This window comes from Mesoplodon densirostris, chromosome 9 (assembly GCF_025265405.1).
Source record: "Mesoplodon densirostris isolate mMesDen1 chromosome 9, mMesDen1 primary haplotype, whole genome shotgun sequence".
Taxonomy (NCBI): domain Eukaryota; kingdom Metazoa; phylum Chordata; class Mammalia; order Artiodactyla; family Ziphiidae; genus Mesoplodon; species Mesoplodon densirostris.
In genome coordinates this window covers 92,017,653-92,034,932 of record NC_082669.1, presented here as the reverse complement: position 1 = coordinate 92,034,932, position 17,280 = coordinate 92,017,653, and the positions used below count along the sequence as shown (strand labels likewise).

The 17,280-nt window shown below is 37.1% G+C and overlaps 1 protein-coding gene across 2 annotated transcripts in view; it reads left to right on the top strand.

The window, feature by feature from the left end:
* The window catches only part of COPG2 (COPI coat complex subunit gamma 2), a 139,060-nt gene that overhangs the window by 3,387 nt on the left and 118,393 nt on the right, over positions 1–17,280 (top strand). For both annotated transcript variants that reach the window (XM_060107457.1, XM_060107458.1), the window contains exons 4-5: positions 2,451–2,522; positions 16,493–16,572. In XM_060107457.1, the coding sequence (XP_059963440.1) occupies positions 2,451–2,522; positions 16,493–16,572 (152 nt within the window). The remainder of the gene's footprint in view (positions 1–2,450; positions 2,523–16,492; positions 16,573–17,280) is intronic.

Sequence of the window (17,280 nt, the reverse complement as noted above, 5' to 3'; positions counted from 1 at the left end):
TGCGGGCTTCTCATTGTCGTGGCTTCTCTTGTTGAGGAACACAGGCTCCAGGCGCGCAGGCTTCAGTAGTTGTGGCGCACCGACTCAGTAGTTGTGGCGCGTGGGCTCTAGAGTGCAGGCTCAGTAGTTGTGGCGCTTAGTTGCTCCACAGCATGTGGGATCTTCCCAGACCAGGGATCGAACCCATGTCCCCTGTTTTGGCAGGCGGATTCTTAACCACTGCACCACCAGGGAAGTCCCCCACTTGCTCTTTATCGTTATTTATTTAATTTTTTTTCTTGTGTGTGGTTTTATTTATTTATTTGTTTGTTTGTTTCTTGTGTGTTTTTTTGGTTTTTTGGTTTTTTTGCTTCAGACTAAAAAATCTCATGATTTTTAGTCTAGGGCCTTAGAAAATGTGAGTCTGTTTCTTAGATTCACACACATGCACACACACACACACAAACACACACACCCCTACCTCAGGTGGTTTACATATGGTGCTAAGAAGACTGTGGTTTCCAATTTGAATTCCATGAGAATATTTTTACTTTACTGTGCTTCATGACTGAAGACCTCATCCAGAGACATGAAGTTTTGTAGCTTGCAAATGGAGGCAGAGCAACAAGAACATGCTTTTAAGTAAAATATATCTATTCACAAACATATATCCTCGTGTGGTATTATATTAGAAACACTTAATGCAAAGTCAGTTTGATTTAACTTTTCATAGCATACATTGTGTCCAAGTTGGGGAACTCCAGTCTATAAGCAGAATTTTGAGTAGTTGAAGTTGGTTCAGAGTAGCATATATTTTTACATTGACCAATACTGCTTTGATGGGCAACTCATGTTGAAACATATAATTATCTTGATAAGGAAGTTACCCACACAGTCTGATCAACAGTCAACTAGGTGAACAGATTTGGGAACTTTATCTTTTGCCTAGTTCTTGGTAGTGCTTTATGGAAAAATACTTATAAGTTTCTACTAGAGTCGACATATCCGTATATTCTCTGAGTTTCAAGTCAAAAAGTAGGGACTTAGGATTTACTGTACTAGTATGACTGACAAGTAGATGGGTGTCTGTATGTTCTCTAAATATGAAAGAAAGTAAGGGAAATCTCTTGCTGATGAGCAAGCTGGGTACTCTGACTTAAGTAATTGTAAACTCTTATACTTTCTCTTTCATCCTAAACTTTCAGGGTTTTTCTTCAAAATTTGTTTATTCTTATACCTATGACGATTGACTAGTTATATTTTTTATGAGAGCTGAAGCCCTGAAAAGTGATTGAGCCTAACATATCATATAGAATTTTTTTTTTTTTTTTTTTTTTTTTGCGGTACACGGGCCTCTTACTGTTGTGGCCTCTCCCGTTGCGGAGCACAGGCTCCAGACGCGCAGACTCAGTGGCCATGGCTCACGGGCCCAGCCGCTCCGCGGCATGTGGGATCTTCCCGGACTGGGGCATGAACCTGTGTCCCCTGCATCGTCAGGCGGACTCTCAACCACTGTGCCACCAGGGAAGCCCCTATAGGATTGTTTTTAATGAAGAAGTTAAATATTGAAATGGTAATGTTTCAGGTGGTCTGTGATCTGCAGTGTTTTGACTATTAATAAAATATTGGGTTGGCCAAAAAGTTTGTTTGGGTTTTTCTGTTACATCTTACAGGAAAACCCGAACGAACTTTTTGGCCAACCCAATACGTTATCTAACACCTCGCTACTCAAAAATACGTGGTTCCCAGATCAGCAGCATTCACATCACTGGGAGCTAATTAGAAATGGAAAATTTTAGGGTTCACACCAGAGCCACCGAATCAGAATCTGCATTTTGGGAAGATCCTCTGATGATTTATTAAGCACATTGAAGTTCTGATCCAAAGCATGTTTTTAGGGGCTTGAGCCAGTGTCTTGCGATGTATTAGCAGCCCTATAAACCTTACTTTTATATAATTCATCTGATTCCTGCCCTTTTGGTTGGTCCCTTTTTACCATGTTTTCTGGTATTCCTAATAGATAGTTCTTTACAGTTTAATATTTATTATGCTCCTATGATATGTCAGGCATTGGATTATAGAAATGTAGAAGGTATGATCTCTGCTCTTAGGCAGTGTAACAATAACATCCTGTTCTGATAAGGAAGTCAACTTACTATCATTTTCTATCTCTTTGTAAATCACAATTTTTCAGGGAATTTAAAATAGTTCCTGCTAAAAAGTTAGATACCACTGTTCTAGAACTTTCATAAAAGCATGGTGTATGATAATGGATTGTTTTAAATAAGAAATGGATAAATGGCTATGTAGGTTTATAAATTAAAAGCCAGAAAAATAGCAAAGAGGCACAATGTTTATACAGAGAGTTTTTCCTGAGTTCTCAAAGATCTTTGCAGAAATAAATGGAAAATCCTTAATTTTTGTTGAGTTTAAGAAATTGTTTTAATTTAAACTTAATTTAAATTACTTAGGGTGAACACTTTGGAACTACAGAAGCCACAGAAGCCTTCTTTGCAATGACTCGATTGTTTCAATCTAATGATGTAAGTCTTTTTTTTTTTTTTTAATTCTTTTAGGCTGAAAAAAGCTCCTTTTATCTGTTTTCCTTGGGGGAACTTAGAGTGCTCCAAATTAGGGAAAGTTGCTTGAAATGTTTAAAATTACTTAAAAATTTTCTCTTCATAAAATTTATAAATGTTCATTAAGGGACATATGAAAATGAAAGAATGAAAGTATATAGTTTAAAGCTGTTCACTCACAGATCTACCGTGCGGTCATAAAGACTGCTTATATCCAGCTTCTGGCGTGACACTGCAAAGGTGGACTGGTATAGAAGTCAGAGGACATAGCTATCACATCTCTAAGTTCTTAGTGGAGTTTCTGGTGGGCCTGGGGTTGCTGTTGGCAGATGAGAAGAAGAGCTGGATGCAGAGTGGGGAAGAGGACATGGAGTAGGGAAAAAGAAGAGTGAGGACAAACTAAAGCTGCCAGCACCTCTGCATCTGTCTCTCATTACCTTCGACCACCCTGACTTTCAAGCATAATGTCTGCTTCACTTCTGTCTTCCAAATGTGGCACATATTTCCTTTTTGCCCAGCTCTGACTCAGAACCATCAGAGAAGGGGATTGTGGGATCTGTACTTCCCAGCTTTCTGTTAACGTAAATTGGCCAAATTGTGCAGTTCTTTTGGTATGTACTGCATATCATCACAGGCCACATTTTGTGCCTGACCCTGAGGACTTTATAGGATTTGAGTCTGGTTATGTGTCTAGATAGTGAGCAGTTTGGGGATTAGGTCCTCAGGAACATCGGCGTCCCATGTAAGGCAACTATCTCAGGGAAAGTCAGTGCACATTCTTCAGGCAAATGGAGCCTAATTTCCTCAGACAGGGTATGAAGGACTGCTTCTGCTTGCCCAGGAGGCTTGGAGGAATTTAGAGGTTCAAGGTACTTAGCTTCATCAGAATCTGCCCATATGTCCCCATTCCAATTTTCAGGGCCCCACTCCTTGCCAATCGTGGTCCTAACTTTAACATAAAATGGCTCACAAGGGGGTAAATTGAATTTGCATTGTAATTCAGTCACCTGCAGGATATACTTTTCAGAAATCTCAGCCCTGTGTCCACATGGCATGAGGCTTTCTATTAAGGCATTATGGACGTTTCCTAGTCCCTGACATAGACCTTAAGCTGTGAATTCAAAACTCTGAGCTTAGCATTTTCTTTTACCTAGTTTGCCAGTGTACTTAGAAGGAACTAGCCCATTATACAACTCATTTTTACAAAAATGTTCTATGGCAGCAACTAGTTGATTACCCAAACCTTTGTCTTCTATAGTCCTTGATTATACTTGTCTGTAGGTGATGATTTAAGTATTTTGCCACGGCATGCCATGGATGACTAGTGTCCCCTTTACCACTGGAGACAGGGTCATTAATTCCTTTTATCAAGTCAGAAAAGCAATTTCAGATTCCTATCCTTAAGGCCCTGTTTCCCTTTAATCACTTCCTGTACCAAAATTTGGGGTTCAGTCAGGGAAGCAGAATTACTGTGTTTATTATTTAATTATTTATTAGAGGAATTAAACTAGAAAACTGGGCATTTCAAGCTGCTGGAGAGTGGGGTCACGGAGAGAGACTATCATAAAAGTTGTGGAAGGCTGCTTCACGTGTCTTGTGGTAGGCCCGAGGCTGTCGCTGCTCACGGGGCTGGCAGTTGGGAAGAAGAGCTGGACACGGAGCAGGGAAGAGGACGCAGAGCAGGGAAGAAATAGCGTGAGGACAAACTCGAAGCCTCTAGCACAGAGGTTGTATTAAGAGAAGAAGACATGAAGTAGTTTTCTAGGAAATGGATTAGGGAAATGTAGGATTGTTGGACAGGACGCGTGGCCTCTTCAAGTTAGTGGTCATGAATTTAAAGTATTCCCAGGTAGCATGGTGAATGTTTTTCTCCAGCTACAAGCTTCAGGTTAAGGCATGGAACAGTTAAAGATGGGATTTAATCAAGATTGGGGTTTTGCCATGTTAGTAAGCAGAGGGAGGAACAAGGAAATTGAGTGATTGAAATATTGACTGTGGAGTCTGTGTTTGGTTAGGAGGCAAGTAAGACCAGGGGCTGATTGGGACAGTAAAGAGTTGATGGAATCAATGGCTTGTAGGTCATGATGGAGTGAAAGAGTTGAGTCAGGAGTGGTGGTTGGAGAGCGAATGCTTGGAAATGAAATATAAAAGGGATACTGTTATTGATATAGGCTGTGACAATGGAAGCGGGTAATTGCAATAGGAAGGAGGACACGATTGTTGGAGAAGAAGAGGTCAACTCCATGGAATATTCAGAGTTTTAGAAATTCTGTCTGTATGGATATTAAAATCACCAATTATTACTGGGATTTTATTGGAAATAGTGATAGTAAACAAAGTACTAATTTTTTTTTTAAATAAGGGAAGTAACCTGGGGTCTATATATGCAACCAGCAGTGGTGGCAAGTGATGCAGTCTAATGACATAAGCTTTTTTTTTTTTAATGGCATAACTCTTAAAGCCAGAGTTTTTTAGGGATGAAAGAGGTACAGTGAAAGAAGTCAGTGCAGTGATTTTGCAGAGGCAATGAGGATCAACTTGAACAGCTTCCCTACCTGTTGGCCTGTTGGCACGAGGGAGAAATGGACACCATTTGAGAGGGCTGCAGGCGAATCCTCAGGGGAGAGCCAGGCCTCAGTTAGAGAAAAGAAGGGAATGTTTAGAGAAGAGTTTAAGGATATAAGGAGTTTTGCTGTTGAAAGTGCTAGAGAACCTGATTGAAGGGGTTTGGAATTTGTGGAGGGATGGAAGATGGAGTCAGATTAGGTGCTCATCCAGTGTCCAGGAGATGAGTAATGACCAGGATATTTTATTTTATTTTTGTAGTGACTGAGGTTTAGTAACCATGTACAGCATGATGTGATCTGTTTTGATGGTCCCTTAGGCAGAATATGGAATTGAGGATATGATTTTTTGCGGGGAAGATGAGGGGGTTTTGCCAGCGGCATGTGGAGCTCCTTCCTTTCCCAGCGGGTAATAATTATTTTGAGATTGGTATCCTCCTATGTTTATATATTATATCTGTTTGTATCCATAATCTATACTTAGTATTTTTGTGTTTTAAAATATAATCTGAATGATTTCATCTTCATATTACTTTGCAATTTAAAAAATTAATATATTTTTGAGATCTGCCCACTTGCTACAAGTACTTTTACTTTATTCTATTTTACTATTGTATGGAATCCCAGTGTGTGAATGTACAGTATTCTTTTTTTTTTTTTTCTGTACGTGGGCCTCTCACTGTTGTGGCCTCTCCCTTTGCGGAGCACAGGCTCCAGACGCACAGGTCCAGCGGCCATGGTTCACGGGCCCAGCTGCTCTGTGGCATGTGGGATCTTCCCGGACCGGGACATGAACCCGTGTCCCCTGCATTGGCAGGCGGACTCTCAACCACTGTGCCACCAGGGAAGCCCCAGTATTCTTATTTATTTATCCATTCTCCCATTGGTAGATCTATAAGTTGCTTCTGCTTTTTTGCTATTACAAATGACATTACACATAATGTTTATGTACATGTCTTCTTGTGCACATAGAGAATTTTTCTGGGTTAGATGCCTCTAAGAGGAATTTCTAGGTAATGCTATTTATACGATCTTGCCAAATTGATCTTAAAGGGTTGTACTAATTTACACTGATTTGCTTCCAAATCCTTACCTGCTCCAAATAATAGTTTCTTATTATCTGATCTAAATATTTGCCATTCACAAGAAGGTGATATGGCATCTCTTTGTGGTTTTAATTTGCATTGCCATCTCACTGCTGAAATTGAAACTTTTCATATAGTTAATGGCCATTTTACTTTCCTCCTCTGTGAATTGTCTGTTTATATTCTTTGCTTATTTATATTCCTTCTATTGATTTATAGGTTTAAAACTTTAGCCTTTAAAAAATCTGCTTTGTTTTTTTAATTTTAAAAATCAGCTTAAATATACAATAAAATTCACCAATTAAGTGTACAATTGTATTTTGACTAGTGTATAGAGTCATGGAACAATTACCACAGTCATGATACAGAAACTTTTCATCACCCCAGAATGTGCCCCATTATTTCTTAGTTGTCTATCTCCTTCCTCAACCCCAAGCACCTGGCAATAACTGATTTACTTCCTGACAACATAGTTTTGCATTTTCTAGAATTTCATTTAGATTTAATCATATAGTATATAGTCATTTATGACTTTTATTTCTTGTTTCTTTCCCTTAGCTTTTGAGATTGATCCAAGTTTTTCTATGTATCAGTAGTTTGTTCATTTTTATTGCTGAGTAGTATTCCACTGTATGGAGGTAGTCTGTCTTTATCCATTCACAAGTTAATGGATATTTGGGTTGTTTCCAGTTTATAGATATTATAAACAAAGCTGCTAAAAATATTCAAGTACAAGTCTTTGTGTGGACCTATGTTTTCATTTTCTTTGGTTAGTATCTAGAAGTGGCATTCTTGGGTTTGCATTTCCTGAATGATGAATGTATTAAGCATGTATTAAGCAAATATATGCTTATTTGCCATCCGTTTATCTTCTTTGGTGAAGTGTCTGTTGAAATCTTTTAGCTTTTTTTTTTTTTAAATCAGGTTGTTTATCTCCTGCTCATTGAGTTGTAGGTGCTGTTTTTATTTTCTGAATACAAGACCTTCATCAGATAGGTGTTTTGTAAATATTTTCTCCTTCCCAGATCCCAGTCTGTGGCTTGCCTTTTCATTCACTCAACACTGCATTCTTTTTCTTTTTTTTTTTTAAGTATAATATACAAATGGTAAAATTCACCCTTTTTAGGGTATGGTTTTATGAGTTTTGACAAATGCATACAGTAGTATTATCATCACTGCAGTCAAGATTTAGAACATTTCCATCACTCTAAAAAGTTCCCTACTATATGATCTATTCCTGAGGCCCAGGAAAACAGTAATCTCTTTTCTTTCCTTATAGTTTTGCCTTTCCAGGAAGTCATAAGAATGATACCATTATTATATGAAGCCTTTTGAGTCTTCTTTTCAGGCACTTAGCATAATTCATTTGAGATTTGTCCGTGTTATTTTTTGTGTCAGTTTACTCCTTTTTATTTCATTGTGGTAATTTGTTGTATGGATGTACCTCAGTTTATTTGTTCATTAGCTGAAGAGCATTTGGTTTGTTACCGTTTTTTGGTGGTTATGAATAATGTTGCTATAAACATTCATGTATAAGTTTTTAAATGTAAGTTTTTATTTCTCTTGGGTAAATACCTAGGAGTGGAATTGCTGGGTGATATGATAGGTGTATATATGTTTAACTTTGTAAGAAACTGCCAACCCATTTTCCAAAGTGACAGTACCATTCTCCCCATTACTGTATGAAGCTTCTAGTAGCTCTACATTCTGGTCAGCACTTGGTATTATATGTTTTTTGTTTGTTTGTTTGTGTGTTTTTTAATTTTAGTCATTCTAATATGTATGTAGTAGTATCTCTCTGTAGTTTTAATTTGCATTTTCCAAATGACTAATTATCTCAAAATCTTTTTATGTGCTTTTGTTGCCTTCTATATATCTTCCATGATGAAGGATCTGTTCATATCTTTTGCCCATTTTTAATAATTTGGTTATATATTTCCTTATTATTGAGTTTTGAAGGTCTTAATGTATTCTGGATAGAAGTTGTTTATCAGATGTTTCCCAAATATTTTCTCCTAGTCTGTGTCTTATTTTTTCACTTTCTTAGTCTTTAAAAAGAACAGAAGTTTTAAATTTTGATGAAGTCCAGTTTATCAGGGTTTTTTTTCCTGTTATGGATTGTGCTTTTGATGTGTATTACAGAAATCTTTGCCTAACTCAAGGTCACAGAGATGTTCTCCTATGCTTTTTCCCTAAGCATTTTGTAGTTTTTGTGTCTTAAATTGCTTTATGATCATTTTGAGTTAATTTTTGTACATGATATAAAGTGAGGGTTGAATTTCTTTTCATCTCCTTCCTCTTCCTCCACCTTTTCCTCTTCCCCCTCCTTTTCCTCCTCCTTTCTTTTCTCATCAAATTCTACTGGAATAATTGCATACCAATATGGAGGGAGGAGGAGGAGGAAGAAATAATGATGATTGCGTTACAATGGCACATTGAAACATTCTATTCTTTTTCATTGATACATATGTATCTATTCTTATTCCAGTATCACACTGTCTTGATTACTGTAGTTTTATAGTAGTTTTAAATCAATTAGTGCATGTTTTCCTATTTTATTATTATTTTTTTCTTTTTCAAAATTGTTTTGGCTCTTCTAAGTTCTTTGCATTCCTCTATGCATTTTAGAATCAACCTGTCCATTTCTATTAAAAAAGGCCTGCTGGAATGTCAATGGTGATTGCATTGACTCTAGAGATCAATATGTTCAACTATACTTCAAGAAAATTTAAAAAAAAAGATCAATTTGAAGAGAACTGACATTATAACATTATTGAGTTTTCTACTCCATAGACATGGTATATATTTCCCTTTATTCAGGTCTCTAATTTCTGTCAGCAGTATTGTAGCTTTCAGCATACAAGTCTTATACATATTTTGTGAACTTTATCCCTGAAGCAGTTAACATTTTTATACTATTGCATTTGTATTGTTTGTAGGTAGTCTATAGAGATTAAATTGATTTTTATATATTGACCTGTTTCCTGTGATCTTGTTAAATTTATTTATTACTTCTAGGAGTATTTTGGGAGATTCCTTAGGATTTACTTTTTTTAGTCTGTATGTTTTTTTTTTTTTGCGGTACACGGGCCTCTCACTGTTGTGGCCTCTCCCGTTGCGGAGCACAGGCTCCGGATGCGCAGGCTCAGCGGTCATGGCTCACGGGCCCAGCCGCTCCGTGGCATGTGGGATCTTCCCGGACCGGGGCATGAACCCGTGCCCCCTGCAGTGGCAGGCAGACTCTCAACCACTGCGCCACCAGGGAAGCCCTGTATGCTTTTTATTTGTTTATCTTACCTTTTTGTCTTCTTGCACTATTGTATAGTGTGAATAGAAATGATGGTAGAGGACATCCTTGCTTTGTTCCTGATCTTAGAGGAAAGGTATTTAATTTAATCTTTCACCATTTAATCACCATTAAATGTGATGCTGGCTCCAAGTTTTTCATAAGTGACCTTTATCAGGTTGAGGAATTTCCTTTCTATTCCTAGTTTGCTGGGAGATTTTTTTTTTTCCATAAATGGGTATTGAATTTGGTCAAATGTCTTTTCTATATCCATTGAATTATTGTGGTTTTTCTTTTTTAGTATATTAATATGGTGAGATGCATTTATTTTCCTGGAAAATATAAAATCTTTGTTTTCTGTTTGTTAAAATTTGTTATGGATTTTGAGTCCATGGTCATGAAATATATTTATGTATAGTTTTTTCTTGGGTTTTGTATTTGGGTAATGTTGGCTTCATAAAATGAATTGAGAAGTGTTTCTTCCTCTTCTGCTCTCTGGAAGAGTTTTTGTAGAATCATTATTAATTTTTCCTGAAATGTTTGATGGAGTTCACTGATGAAACCATCTTCATTTTAGGAAGGTTTTTGATAATTAACTACTTTAAAAGGAAATAGATATGCTGCTATTCAGATTATTTGTCTTCTTGAGTGATCTCTGGTAGTTTGTGTCTTTCAAGGAATCTGTCCATTTCATTTAAATTGTTGAACTTCATTGGCATAAAACTGTTTGTAATATCTCCTTATTCTTTTAATGTTTGAGGATCTGTACTCTTTTTTATATCTCTTTTTTCACTTTGATATTGGTAAATTGTATCTTCTCTCTTTTATTCCTGCGAAGTTTGTCTAGAGGTTTATAAATATTATTGGTCTCTTCACAGAACCAGCTTTTTGTTTCATTGACTTTTCTGTATTGTTTTTCTCTTCCAAACTGTGCACTTAATTGTGCAAAACAAACAAACAAAAAACACAACACACACACACACGATAAAAAATCAAGCCAGAAGAAGGAAAAGAAAAGAAAGATAGATGAAGCAGGACAAACATAAATTATATAATAAGATAGTAGATATAGACCCAAATACATCATTGTCGCATTAAATGTAAATGAACAACATAAAGAACATTTACAGAAATTGGCTATATACTGAGCCATAAAACAAGATGCAACAAATGTCAAATGAATGAAATTGTGTATCTTATGTTCTCTAATTACATTGGATTAGTGTTGGAAATCAATAATAAAAGAGTAACTAGATAATTCACCATATTTTTTTATATTAAGACCCATTTATGAGAATTCCTCAGCAGTCCAGTGGTTAGGACTCCATGCTTTCCCTGCTGAGGGCACAGGTTCAATCCCTGGTTAGGGAACAAAGATCCTGCAAGCCACAAGGCCAAAAAAACAAAAGAACACATTTCTGTCTGTTTCCAGCCATGATGAAGTAAAGGGGCTAGATTTACTCTGCTACCATAAATACCTAGAAAAAAAATACATATATATACACACACACATACATACATATATATATATATATATATATATATATATATATATATATATATATATATATATTACACAGTAGTTTTTCAGAAATCAGATTAACAAGCATTCCAGGATTATGATCTGAAGAAAGAGAAAAACCTAGGGTTGTGCTAGTTCATTTCCTAGGGGCAGATTACAGTTCTCAGGTTAGGGAGGGCATACTGAAAAGGAGCCTACCTATCTCTCTGAGCCGAGAAAACAGATGGAGTTTGGGGAAGCCAAGAAATCTTAAACTTGTAGGGCAGAGTACTAGAGAGGAAGGAGGTGTGGGGAGAGGGAAGGAGGGAAGAAAGAAAGAAAGGAAAGAGATAGTTCCAGCAATCTGCTGAGGGTCTCCCCTTGAATCTTTAGGTAAGAACTGGTCTGTGCGTACGTAAAAGGAAAGCTACCTAAGGCCAAAGAAAGAATCACCAGGACACAGTGCTGAGAATAATTCATATTCCTACCAGTGAGAGTGGGAAGACCTTGTCATCGTATATAGTTCTCAGAAAGGTACACCCTAGTAATGGGAATATATTAGCCTTAGACTAAGGCTTTAAAAAGCTTATACACAAGCCTCAAAAGTGAAAAACTGATCCCAGGTGACTTAACCTCATGACAGAGTAAAGTGCAACACTATGTAAAAGAATTCAACAAAATCCAGCTCCTAACAACAGAAACTTCATAATGTACAGCATTCAATAAAAAATTATCAGGTATGCAGAGAAGCAGGAAAATATTATCCAGACGAGGAGAAAAAGGATCAACAGGCACAAGCCCAGAAATGATAAAGATGGTGGAATTAGCAGACAATGACATTAAAACAGCTCTGATAAATCCATCTTAAGTTGTTCTAATAAACCAGTTGTAAGTTGAAAATATCATAAGTCAAAAGTACATTTAATACACCTAACCTACCGAACATCATAGCTTAGCCTAACCTACCTTAAACGTGTTCAGAACACTTACACTAGCCTATAATTGGGCAAAATCATCTAATACAAAGCCTATTTTATAATAACGTGTTGAATATCTTATATAATTTATTGACTACTGAAAGTGAAAAACAGAATGGTTGTATGGGTACAGAATAGTTGTAAGTGTATCAGTTGTTTACCTTTGTGATTGCATAGCTGACTGGAAGCTGCAGCTAAGTGCTGCTGCCTAGCATCATGAGACAGTATTGTACAGCATATTGCTAGATGGGGAAAAGATCAAAATTCAAAATTCGACGCATGGTTTCTACTGAATGCTTATCACTTTTGCACCATCGTAAAGTCGAAAAATCATAATTTGAACCATTGAAGTTGGGAACCATCTGTAATCTGCGTATGTGTGTGTGTGTGTGTGTATATATATATATATATATATATATATACACACACACACACACACATACACATACATACACACACAAGCACAGACATTTACATATACATATATATATTTATATATCATACATTATTTTTGTGGGATTTTTGTTGTTATTGAGATTTACCCATGTCTTTACCACTTTTTAAAAAAAGACTGGTTTTTTTTGAGAAGTTTTCGGTTCATAGCAAAATTAAGAGAAAGGTACAGAGATTTTACCCACGCATGCATAGACTCCCCTGTTATCAACATCCCCACCAGGGTGGTACATTTGTTACAATTGATGAACCTACATTGACACATCATTATAACCCAGAGTCCATAGTTTACATTCACTCTTGGTGTTGTACATTCTGTGAGTTTGGACAAATGTATAATGACATATATCCATCATTAAAATATCATACAGGGTATTTTCACTGCCCTAAAAATCCTCTGTACTCTGCCTGTTTATTTATCCCTAACTCCCTCCCTCCCCCAACCCCTGTCAACCACGGGTCTTTTTACTGTCTCCATAGTTTTGTCTTTTCCGGAGTGTCATATAGTTGGAATCATACAGCATGTCACATTTTCATATTGACTCCTTTCAGTTACTAATACGCATTTAAGTTTCCTCCATGTTTTTTCATGGCTTGATAGCTCATTTCCTGTTAGCACTGAATAATATTCTGTTGTCTGGATGTACCATAGTTTATCCATTCTCCTACTAAAGGACATCTTTGTTGCTTCCAAGCTTGGCAATTATGAGTAAAGCTGGTATAAACAGCTGTGTGTAGGTTTTGTGTGGACATAAGTTTTTAACTCCTTTGGGTAAATATCAAAGGGCACAGTTGCTGGATTGCATGTTCAGAGTATGTTTGGTTTTGTAAGAAATGGCCAAACTATCTTCTAAGGAGGCTGTACCATTTTTATTTCCCACCAACAGTGAATGAGAGTTCCTGTTGCTCCACATCCTCATCAGCATTTGGTAGTGTTCCTGATTTTGACCATTCTATCAGGAGTGTAGTGGTAGCTTGCTGTTTTAATTTGCCTTTCCCTGATGACATATAATGAGGAGCATCTTCTCATATACTTATTTGCCTTCTGTTTTTCTTCTTAAGTGAGGTATCTGTTAAGGTCTCTGGCCCATTTTAAAATTAGGTTGTTTTTCTTATTTTTGACTTTTAAGAGTTTTTTTTGTTTGTTTTGGGGTGGGGTTTGGTGTATTTTGGATAACAGTCCTTTCTCAGTTATGTGTTCTGTAAATATTTTTCCCAGTCTGTGTTATCTTCTTATCCTCTTGACATTGTCTTTTGCAGAGCAGAAGTTTTTAATTGTAATAAAGGCTGACTTATCAATTATTTCTTTCATGGATCATGCCTTTGGTGTTGTATCTAAAAAGTCATCACCATACTGAACATCATCTAGGTTTTCTCCTAGGAATTTTATAGTTTTGCATTTTACATTTAGGTCTGTGGTCGATTTTGAGTTAATTTTTGTGAAGAGTGTAAGGTCTGCGTCTAGATTCATCTTTTTGGCATGCAGATATCCAGTTGTTCTGGCACCATTTGTTGAGGAGACTATCTTTACTCCATTGTATTGCCTTTGCTCCTTTGTCAAAGATCAGTTTACTATATTTATGTGGGTATATTTCTGGGTTGTCTTTTCTGTTCCATTGATAAATTTGTCCATTCTTACGCCAATACCACTCTGTCTTGTTACTGTTTACCGCTTTCTTTTTTTTTTTTACTCTTCATTCCTTACTGTATTTCTGAGTTATTATCTAGAATAATTTTCCCCGTGCCTGAAGAATATACCTTCTAGAATCCCATCTTTTGTAGACTTTAGATACTTTATCCTATGCAAGACCCTGGGCTTGTACTTCTGTGGCTATGAGTTGTGTGTTTTTCCATTTTTGGCACCTGTAAATTTCCCTTCATTTTCCCTTGGCTACGTATTAAAATTTTTTCCTGTTTTATTCAGCATTTCTATGTATTTGTTTAGGCAGTATAGTAGTTAAAAACACATCTTTGTCAACACTACATTGTCACTCTTTAATTTTAGCCAATTTGGTGGGTGTGAGGTGGTATATGAAATGTGGTTTTAATTTGTATTTCCCCAGTGACTAACAGTGTTGAGCCTCCATTTTTTGTGCTTTAGGTAAATTTTTTTGGATCTCTAGTTTTATTCTGCTTCGTGGTAGATTTTTATTTGGGGGGGGTGTAAATTTTCTTCTGCTCTGAAGTTTTGATTGTCATTTTTTTTGCTTTCGTCTCATAGTAGCTTCATATGGATGTGATATGCCTCATTATCTGCCTCATGCTGCCTTTCTCATTCTGGGGTGATTTTTTTCTGTGTTTAATCACCATGAGAATCCTCACTCTGTTCTGCCTGTTACTTAATGGGCTCAGTAGTCTCCAACAGATCCTTTGTACAGCTTGGACTCTGGAGCTGGGTCTGATGTATTTGAGTTTCACTACTTATAAGAAATTTGAAGTTACTTGGTAGAGGATGAGGCTAGACAGGCTAGAGGAACCAAGGCTTTGAGCACTGAGTATGAGTGTTTATGAATAAAATCGGAGATCCAGGTGAGGAGAAAGGGTGGGCGGAAGTTTATCTAACACTTCTTTTGGATCCAGGTATCCATCTAGAAATCTTGATAATTGAAAATAGTAGTTGTACAACCACAAATACCTAAAGGAAAAATATGCTGAACTGAGGAAAACAGAGTCTGCATGTCTCTCTGTATATATATATATATATATATTTTTTTTTTTCTTTTTGCGGTATGCGGGCCTCTCACTGCTGTGGCCTCTCCCGTTGCGGAGCACAGGCTCCGGACGCGCAGGCCCAGCGGCCATGGCTCACGGGCCCAGCCGCTCCGCGGCATATGGGATCCTCCCAGACCGGGGCACGAACCCGCATCCCCTGCATCGGCAGGCGGACTCTTAACCACTGCGCCACCAGGGAGGCCCTCTCTGTATATATTTTTAAAGAATTTAAAAAATACATTTTCTAGGACAAGGCTTTAGCACTTTGAAAAACCTGTCTTTGGACTTACATTGTCAGAGTCACAGTTTGGGTCTTTCTGTATAAAGACCCATGTAATTAACTGAATTTTTGAATTTTCATCTAGGTGTTTTCTACTGTTAGTGCATCAATTACTTGTGTTTAGGAAATACTAGAATTTTGAATATTTTCTCATCCAGGCCTTTTTTTTTTCTTTTTTTTTTTTTTTGGCCATGCCTTGTGGCATGCAGGATCTTAGTTCCCTGACCAGGGATTAAACCCGGGCCCCTGCATTGGGAGTGAGGAGTCTTAACTGCTGGACCTCGAAGGAAGTCCCCTCATCCAGGCACTTTTTTTTTTTTTTTTTTTTTTTGCGGTACGCGGGCCTCTCACTGTTGTGGCCTCTCCCGTTGCGGAGCACAGGCTCCGGACACGCAGGCTCAGCAGCCATGGCTCACAGGCCCAGCCGCTCTGCGGCATGTGGGATCTTCCCAGGCTGGGGCACGAACCCGTGTCCCCTGCATCGGCAGGTGGACTCTCAACCAGTGCGCCACCAGGGAAGCCCAGGACCTGTTTTTTGAAGTTGGCATATACATTAAGAGGATAATATTCATAATAAGCAACTCTATTATCATGCATCCTTTATGAATCATAAAATACTTTCTCTAATGGGCAATCACTTACTGTTTAGCTGCAGATGTTAACAGGCATTTATGCAATAGATCAGTAGTTATGTATGTTATATATGGAAAAGTGATACTAAATGTTTTATGTCAATATAGAGACTTCCTCTACCATTGCGGAGCACAGGCTCCGGACGCGCAGGCTCTGGACACGCAGGCTCAGCGGCCATGGCTTACGGGCCCAGCCGCTCCACGGCATGTGGGATCTTTCCGGACCGGGGCACGAACCCGTGTCCCCTGCCTCGGCAGGCGGACTCTCAACCACTGTGCCACCAGGGAAGCCCATACAGGCACTTTTAAAAGGACTTTTTGGGTAGATGAGAATCTTTCTAAGAATAAGTTTCTAAATATATTTACTTGGGGTCCTCACTTCAAACAGTTTAAAAAACCATTTCCTTATGAATAACCTGTTGCCTTTTATAAATAATTTTTCAGCAAACATTGAGAAGAATGTGCTACCTTACTATCAAAGAAATGGCTACCATCTCTGAGGATGTCATAATTGTGACAAGCAGGTATGTGAATAGTTAAAACCTAGGATGCGATACTTACATATTTAGTGGAGTATTTGTTGTTCTCTTTCTGTTAATTTTACTTTTTGACTGTAAGAAAGCCAGTAGGAATTTAAAAGAACATAATGTCTTAAAGCATTCTTTTCTAAAATGTGGTTGTCATGTGAAAACCATCTCTGTCTAATAAAGCTGAGAAAGAAGTCACAAAGGATAATACTAACAGATTTGATTACATTTTAAAATGTCATAAAAATATGTAAACAAAACTAAAAAGTAAATGATACATTGAAAAAAAAATTTATTAAAAAAATTTTATTTTATATTAGAGTATAGTTGATTTATGAAAAAATATAACAAGTACATCAAAAGGCTAACATCTATAATATATAAAGAACTCTTCAAAAAAAACTCCAAGTGATACTTCATAAAATAATCAATATGAAGGATCTAAATATCTTTAAATAGTCATTCTCACTAGTAACCAAAAAATGTAATTAAAAATTCAAGAATGAGTTATAATATTTTTTTGTTTCACTTTTTGTGCTTTTTAAATTCAATTTATTTAAACTAAAGAAAAAAAAAAACCCAAAACAGCTCCCCCATTTCTCCCACTCCCCCAGCCCCTGCCTCTGGGAAACCACTAATCTGATCTCTGTATCTATGTATCTATCTATGAGCCTGGTTTTATGTATTTATTTGTTTATTTAGATT